Raw genomic sequence first — 8,713 nt, 5'->3', positions numbered from 1 at the left:
TGCTTGACTTAGAGTAATTTTGGGATGAGTGACATTTTGGAAAATTTTATTAGGAAGCGTGTGAGTGCCATGTTCGTCGTGAGGCCAGTCATTAGTCCGATAAGGCCCGTACCTCTGTTGTTTAGTCTAAGTGGAGGAGAAGAGATGCAGTGTTCCCTGACAGACTCAGGTTGGGGCGTTACAAAATGGTATCAGAGCAATTACTTAACCAAAAGTGTGATGAGATTCACATAACTTGGGTTTGGAAATGTGGGTTGGCAACGAGAACATTGTGTTCTGTAAGTGAGGAAGAATGTGATATCCCATGGAAGAAAAGTTTAAAAATGATTAGATGTTACTATTCATATCAATAAGGTTCATATTTCTTTTCGGAAGTCTTCTCATAAAAACTTCACGGTTAAACGTATTTGACTTGGAATAATTTTATAATAGGTGACCTTTCGGGAAATTTTCTTATAGAGTGTGTGAGTGAGGATAAAACGCATTGAAAAGAACACATGTTTGTCTATGGGGCTAGTTATTAGTCCGATAAGACCTTTCCCTTGTTATCTGGTTCAGGTGGAGAAGGAGAGGCGCAATACTTCTTGACAGATGTAGGTTGGTGCGTTATAAGCATCTTTTATATTAGTATCATATGGAATCCATTTTTAATGTGTATAATTTGAGTAGGAGAGGAAGTCTGCCCAAGCACCGAACAAGAAGATTTTTTCACTATATATACCTTGCATTCCCTAACAATAGAACCTGCAAACGTCTCTTGTTTTGATAGCTAGCCACAATACAAACTCGCCATTAATTTGTTAATTTGTAGTGCAAATGGGCAGCCTTCAAATCGACCATGAACCTGAAAACAATCACTCCTCCAAACCCAACCCTCTTGATCCCCAAGAATTCAGGAGGCAAGGCCACATGATCATAGACTTCCTCGCTGATTACTATGAGAATATTGAGCAATACCCAGTTCTGAGCCAAGTCGAACCGGGGTATCTTCGACCCCGTTTGCCAGAATCTGCCCCGTCGGATCCCGAACCCATCGAAACCATCCTCAAAGACGTGAAAGATCACATTCTTCCGGGCATAACCCACTGGCAGAGCCCCAATTTCTTCGCTTACTTCCAGTGCAATGCTAGCATTGCCGGCATTCTCGGTGAAATGCTGGGCACTGGCTTTAACGTTGTCGGTTTCAACTGGATCACGTCCCCTGCGGTGACGGAGCTTGAGATGAAAGTGATGGAGTGGCTCGGAAACTTGCTTGAGCTTCCCAAGTCGTTTCTCTTCTCCGGCAACGGCGGTGGAGTCTTACAAGGTACCACTTGCGAAGCCGTCTTATGCACCATTGTCGCCGCCAGAGACCAAATGTTAAGCCGAGTTGGAAGAGAGAACCTGGAGAAGCTAGTCGTGTACGGGTCGGACCAGACCCATTGCTGTTTCCAGAAAGCAGCGAAGATCGCGGGAATCAACCCGAATAACATTCGGTCCATTGTGACCACAAAGGCAACTGCTTTCGGGCTCTCCCCGGACTCCCTCAGATCCGCAATCTTGTCCGACTTAGACACCGGGCTCATCCCGTTGTTTCTCTGCGCTACCGTCGGGACCACCGCCTCCACCGCCGTGGATCCAGTGGGGCCACTGTGCGCCGTCACGAAAGATTATGACATGTGGGTTCACGTGGACGCAGCGTGCGCCGGAAGCGCCTGCATATGCCCGGAGTTTCGGCGTTTCATCGACGGCATTGAAGGAGCAAATTCCTTCAGCCTGAATGCACATAAATGGTTGCTGACGAATCTGGATTGTTGCTGCCTTTGGTTGAAGGACCCAACTGCACTCATCAAAGTCCTGTCCACAAACCCGGAGTATTTGAAGAACAAATCAACTGAGTTCAAGGGTGTGGTAGATTATAAAGACTGGCAAATAACACTAAGTAGGAGGTTCCGGGCGATGAAGCTGTGGCTGGTGCTTCGGAGCTACGGCGTCGAGAATCTCAGAAGCTATATGAGGAACCATGTGAGAATGGCGAAACGTTTCGCAGGGCTGGTGGCGATGGACGAGCGGTTCCAGATTGTGGTGCCGACCACTTTTGCTCTGGTGTGTTTTAGGCTTCTGCCGCCGGCGGTGATAAAGAGTAGGAATAGGAGTAGTGTTGGTGATGATGATGAGGAGGAGGATGGCGGGAGGGAGTTGAACCAGAGGTTATTGGAGTCGATAAACACGACGGGGCAGATGTACATGACGCATGCGGTGGTTGGGGGCGTCTACACGCTGCGGTTGGCAGTTGGCGCCACCCTTACAGAGGATCGGCACGTGAGCATGGCATGGAAGGTAGTGCAAGAGCATGCAGAGTCCGTGCTGAATTGTTCGGGCAAGAAGGAAAACAATCCGCGTGAAGAGTTCGAGGCCATCAATGGTCGTGCTGCTTATCATGGTACCGTAACTTGCAGCAGTTTCTCATCCTGATGAGTAAAAAATATAATAAAATAAAATGTAGAGTGCTACCCATATCTACGAAATATCACTTTTTTTTTATTCACTCTTTTGAATAATTGTACGGTACAGTACTCACAATGGAGTGGATAAATAAGAAGTGTAGCATTTCTATCCATAGATTAGCTAATAAATTGTTATGTTGTTTAGGATTGTTACTATTACGTTGTTTATGATTGTTGTTTCTTTCTTTTAACTATAAAATGAAAATTTCGTCTCATTTCTACAATACTTTTTGGATTTTAATTCAAGATGTATAGTTTGCATAGTTTTTGAAGAACTTGTAATATCATCTCTTTAGCTCATTTAACTATATTTTTTTTATTGATGATAAACAACTCACAAACCACAAGTAAGGAATCGAACCTTAGATGTTGGGGTCACCAGCACCCAATTTATAAAATGTAAGAATAGAGAAAAAGGAAAAGCCGTTGCAGAAAAGGCTCTGAAAATGTATTAATTTTCTGTGTGTATGAACTGTACACGATCTTGTTTATTTATACAGGGAAAAGTAAAAACAGATTGTAACAACCAAAAATATTCTAACAACTAGTTAAAAAAATTGTGCAATTACATAACAGTACAAAGACACCTCAGCTGTGGATGGGGCTATTTTGTAAATTTCCTAAACTATCATCACATGAGGTCTACCCAGCTGATGTAGGATGGGGCTGAGTTGCAGCACGGACATGGGACTGCTCTGATACCCCCCCCCCCCCCGACAAGATAGAGAGTAGATGTCAGCTACTCCCAGCTTGGATTGATGTAAGTAGAGTAAATGAGATGGTGAGGACTTGGTAAACATATCTACAACCTGCAACTGAGTAGAAACGTGAGTAGTCCAGAAAGTGCCAGCTTGTATATTGTCCCGAATAAGATGACAATCCACTTTAATGTTTTTTGTCCTTTCATGAAACACTAGGTTAGCAACAATGTGTAAAACAACTTGATTGTCACAAAATAACACTCATCTGGTTGAGGGTGAGAGATGGAAAGATCAGTCAATAAATGTCGTAACCAGGTGAGTTTAGTAGAGACGGAGGCCATGGCTCGGTATTTAGCCTCAACAGAGGATTGGGAAAACACAGTTTGCTTCTTTGACCACCAAGAAATAAGAGATTGCCCCAAAAAAACACAAAAAACAGTTACGGACCTGCGAGAGTCTGGGCAAGAATCCCAGTTCGAATCAGAATAACCAATGAGCTAAATAGAAGAGCAGCAAACAAGAGGATACCTTGGCTAGGTGCATGCTTGAGGTAGTGAAACACTTGGTATGCTGCAACAAGGTAAGTAGTTGAAGGACGATCCATGTATTGACTCAGGACTTAAATGGGATAGCTAATGTCAGGTCTAATGAAGGTAAGGTAAAGCAAATGGCCAATGGGTTGGCGATAAGGAGTGGGATCGGACAAAGGGATGCTAGAGGATTTTGATAATTTGTGGTTCTAATCGATGGGAAGTTTATGGGGTTTGGAAGCAAGATGACTAGTGTCAGCTAAAATGTCTAGTGTGTATTTGCGTTGGCAAAGAAAAATTCCTTCGGGAGATCGAGCCACTTCAATGCCTAAGAAATACCGTAGGGGACCAAGACCTTTGATACAGAAATGATTGTTTAAAAAATTACGGAGAAGGGAAATGGAGGAAGAGGAGCTGTTAGCAACAATTATGTCATCGACATAGAGAAATGGAGCTGTGAAACCAGTAGCAGTTAGACAAGTAAAAAGGTTGTAATCAGCCTTGGATTGTTGGAAACCAAAACTGATTAAAAATTGAGAAAATTTATCACACCATTGCTGTGAGGCCTGTTTGAGGCCATAAAGGCTTTTGAGGAGTCTGCAAACCTGGCCTGAGTGACCTTTAGTGTATCCTGGGGGCTTCTTCATATATATTTCTTCATGTAAATCACCATGAATGAAAGCATTGTTAACGTCAAACTGTTGCAAATGTTATCCTTTAATGGCAACCAAGGCAAGCAGAGCATGAACTGTAACAATTTTGGCAACGGGAGAAAAAGTTTCATGATAATCCACGCCCTTTTGCTGAGTAAAACCACAACCAACTAAGCATGCTTTCTTCCTTTCAAGAGTACCATCAGAATTTTATTTGCTTTTATAAACATATTTGCAATCAATTGGAGATTTCCGAGGAGGTAAATCTGTAAGGAACCAGGTGTTGTTGAGTTCTAAGGCAGCAATTTCGGTTTCCATTGCTTTGCACCAATGAGTCTTTGGCAGCTTGATTGAAAAATTGTGGGTCTTGTTGTGAAGAAATGGTAGAAGAAAATAAAGCAAAAGAAGGTGATAAATGTGCATAAGAAATTGAAGAAGACAGAGGAAAAGAAATACCGGGGTGAGGGGCTGCCATGTCCACTGGTTGGTTGGATGAGATGGAGCTGGCCTGTTGGCAATGAAAGTCCTGTAAATAATGAGGAGTTGTTCCGGCATGAGTGGATCTACGAAGGAGGAGAGGTGATGGAATAGTAGGGTTGATTAAGGGAGGATAATCTGTGGAAGGTGAAGGTATATGTGGTGATAATGCTGCAGGTAAATCGAGAAGGGGAGAAATGAGAGGAGGTGAGATAAGTAAGGAAGGTGGGGAGAAATTGTCTGATGTGGAGTTAGGAGTAATTAAGGAAGGATAAGGAGAAGGATGTAATGAGTTAGATTGTATGGGATAAGGAGAGGGTAAGGATAAAGATAGAGGAGGGGATGTAGGGGTAGTTAGTTGATGGAAGGGAAAGATGTGTTCATGGAATGTAACATCCCTAGATATCAAAACAGACTTGGTAGTGAGATCAAGTAATTTGTAGCCTTTTATACCAAAGGGATAGCCAAGGAAAACACAATGTCGACCTCTTGGATCAAATTTGTGGCGATTTTGGGAGAGGGTGGAAGCAAAACAAAGGCACCCGAATACTTTCATGTGAGAGTATGTGGGAAGCTTGTTAAACAAGAGCTCAAATGGTGTTTTATTTGAAAGTAATGGACTTGGAATGTGATTAATAATGTAGGCAGCTGTAAGGATGCAATTTGTCCAATACAAGAGAGGGAGGTTGGATTGAATTCTTAAGGCTCGAGCAATGTTTAATAAGTACTGGTATTTAAGTTCAACCTTTCCATTTTTTTGTGGATTTTCCACACAAGTTCATTGATGAATAATGCCTCGGTTTTTGAAGAATTCAGTCATTTGAAATTCAAGACCATTATAACTGCGAAGGATTTGAACTTTGGTGTGAAATTAAGTGTCAACTAGATTGCAAAAACCCTCAATACATTTCCTGGCATCAGGATTTGAGTTTAAGCAAATATATCCAAGTACACCGAGAATAGTCATCAACGATGGTTAAAAAATATTTGGTGCCATCATATGCCATAATGGAATGAGGTCCCCATATATCGCAATGTATGAGTTTGAAAAGAGCTGTTCTCTAGTGAGTACTATCAGGAAATAGGAGACCATAATGCTTTGCAAGTGGACAAACAAGACATCGATTCTTATCAGAAATAGTGAAAATATGATTACTAATGCAAGGATCTTTGATTACATGAAGCTTTGAAAGGGGAGTATGACCTAATCAACAATGCCAGAGATCAGAAATCAGATTCACATCTTTGGAAATTTCTGAAACATAAATGGTTTTATGGAATGAAATGGGAAAGTGGTCGAAAAGAGCTGTAAGAGGGACTGGAGCAGTAATCATATTGTAAAGTTCAGCTTTCATCTCACCCATGCCAATCGTGGTCCATGACAAAAGGTCCCGAATAAAACAAAATTGGGAAAGAAAAAGAACACAACAAGAAAAAGAGTTGATTAGCTGTTTGACAGAAACCAAATTGAAATGAAAAGAAGGAACACATAAAACATTGTGTAAATTTAATTTGGATTGATACGGACAGTACCAATGTGGGAAATAGGAGCTATTTGACCATTAGGTAGCTTAACAACAAATGAAACAAAAGATGTTATTGAAGAAAAGAAGGAAGTGTTGCAGATCATGTTATCTGTAGCTCCTGTGTCCATTAACCAAGGAGTGTGTGAAAATGAAGAGATATTATTCATGGTGGGTGGGTATGAACAATCTGCCTGGACATTGTTGACTGAATGCGTAGCAATGGAAGTCTCAGTAGGCTACAAAAGAGCCAACAACTGCTGGTATTGAGTTTTGGTGAAGGTCATATTGTCATCTGAGATTTCTTCTACTGGGTCAAGAGAAGACATGTTAGCAGATGGATTATACTGTTTGGATTTGCCATGAAACTTGTGGCCCGTTGGATACCTATGCAGTTTATAGCACTTTGCAGCAATATGTCCTATCATATGACAGTGGGTGCATGTTGGGGGTTGAGCATTTCCAGCTTTGAAGCAAACATCAAGAGTGTGGCCTTGAATTTTGTTATGGGTGCAAAATGGTTTGTCATGTTTGGATGATTTGGAAGGTTTATGAGAGAATTTATATGAAGAATAAGATCGGTTAACAGCAAGTGCCATGGATTTAGTAGAGGGAAGATTAGGTACCATGAAATGTTGTAGTTCCTGCTGTTGAACCATAGAAAACACTTTGTTTATGGGAGGAAATGGATCCAAGATCATAATCTGATCACATGTGGCATTGAATGAATCATTAAGGCCCATAAGAAATTGGATTACACAATCCCTTTGATATCGATCAAGAAGAACAACCAACTTGCCACAGGTACATTCAAGTAAAGGATTATACAGAAGAAGCTCATCCCACAGAGTCTTCAGTTTGCCAAAATAAACAGAAACAGAGTCATTTTCTTGGGTGAGACCTGTTAATGCCTTTTTGAGTTGAAAAATGCGATGACCATTTGATTGAGTGAATCGTTCTTGGAGTTCTTTCTAGACCTGAGCAGCATCGTCCACCAAAGCAATGCTAGATTTGAGAGATGGATTTATGGAGTTATGCAACTAGGAAACAACCTGATCATTGCATTGATCCCATGCATCAAAGAGTGGATCTGAGGTGGAACTTGGTCTGGAGAAGGTGCCATTGATGAAGCCGAGCTTATTTCTTGCACGAAGAGCCCTGCACATGGCTCTCGACCAAGTAGTGTAGTTATCGGCAGTGAGAAGATCAAGGACTAAGGGAAGAGCCAGATTATCTCCATTGTCAAGTCAGTAGGGGTTAGTTGGGTTGGAGAAATCCAGAAAAGAGGATTTGGATGAGTTGGGAGCTTCAGCAGCCATTAAATAAAAAAAGTTCTTACGCTGAACCTGGCTTTGATACCATGTAAGAATAGAGAAAAAGGAAAAGCTGTTGCAGAAAAGGCTCTGAAAATGTATTAATTTTCTGTGTGTATGAACTATACATGATCTTGTTCATTTATACAGGGAAAAGTAAAAACAGATTATAACAACCAAAAAATATTCTAACAACTAGTTAAAACAAATTGTGCAATTACATAATAGTACAAAGACACCACAACTGTGGATGGGGCTATTTTGTAAATTTCCTGAACTATCATCACATGAGGTGTATCCAACTGATGTAGGATGGGGTTGAGTTGCAGCATGGACATGTGACTGCTCTAATATAAAATCTCCATTTATCTCATACTTTTTAATTCCCTACATTTTTGCGTCCAATTGAATTTTTACTTACTAGATGAGGGTTGCCTTATAAACCAACTTAATTATTCTATTTTATATTACAATCTAATCAAACTTCAAAAGAAATATAGTTGAAGTGAACCTAACTCAAAAAATTTACTAAATATTTTATTTTTAGGACATTTGTACCCTTTTAAAATTTTCTGACAAGTATCCAAATTAGAAAATTTTCTTAAAAGTTACTATCTTACTTTTTTTTTTTTTCCCCTTTACCAATATAAAAAGATATAACAAAGGCATCTAGAATTGAAAAAGATTTGTATGAAGTGATCCATGCAACACCCGATGGAAAATGGTCTTCATCATCTAGTTAAGCAGTCTTGTTCTTTACTGGTACCACCACAAAGACGTCCATTCTTTCGTTCTTTATTTTCTGCCCAAGAAAGAGGTGCGCATGATAATGGGAATGGGTACGTAGGAGAGAGGCCATGAATAGGACTTGCCTTTTCCTTTTTTCTTTTCTGGTTTAGAAAAGGGTAAATGAGCTTTGGCTTTAGTAGTATGGTTTCTACTACCTTCTTCGCATTTTTACCTTCATTTTATTATGAGACCTTCTGAATTTGTAATTTCAGGTATGTCCTGGGATGGATAGTCGTCGTTG

At 40.6% G+C, this 8,713-nt stretch overlaps 1 protein-coding gene across 1 annotated transcript; it reads left to right on the top strand.

Annotated features, from left to right (window-relative positions):
* The first annotated feature begins 816 nt into the window (after window positions 1–816).
* Window positions 817–2,454, top strand: LOC131143848 (tyrosine decarboxylase-like). Its single transcript, XM_058092213.1, has one exon. The coding sequence runs from the start codon at window positions 817–819 to the stop codon at window positions 2,452–2,454; it is 1,638 nt and encodes a 545-aa protein (XP_057948196.1).
* The last annotated feature ends 6,259 nt before the right edge of the window (window positions 2,455–8,713 follow it).

The sequence above is a fragment of the Malania oleifera genome, chromosome 12 (assembly GCF_029873635.1).
Source record: "Malania oleifera isolate guangnan ecotype guangnan chromosome 12, ASM2987363v1, whole genome shotgun sequence".
Taxonomy (NCBI): domain Eukaryota; kingdom Viridiplantae; phylum Streptophyta; class Magnoliopsida; order Santalales; family Ximeniaceae; genus Malania; species Malania oleifera.
Note: the sequence above shows the minus strand (reverse complement) of the source record. Positions and strands in the feature narration are given on the sequence as shown.

What these genes read in the sequence shown, in the direction of transcription:
- LOC131143848 (XM_058092213.1), top strand. Translation starts at nt 817, where the DNA reads ATGGGCAGCCTTCAAATCGACCATGAACCTGAAAACAATCACTCCTCC.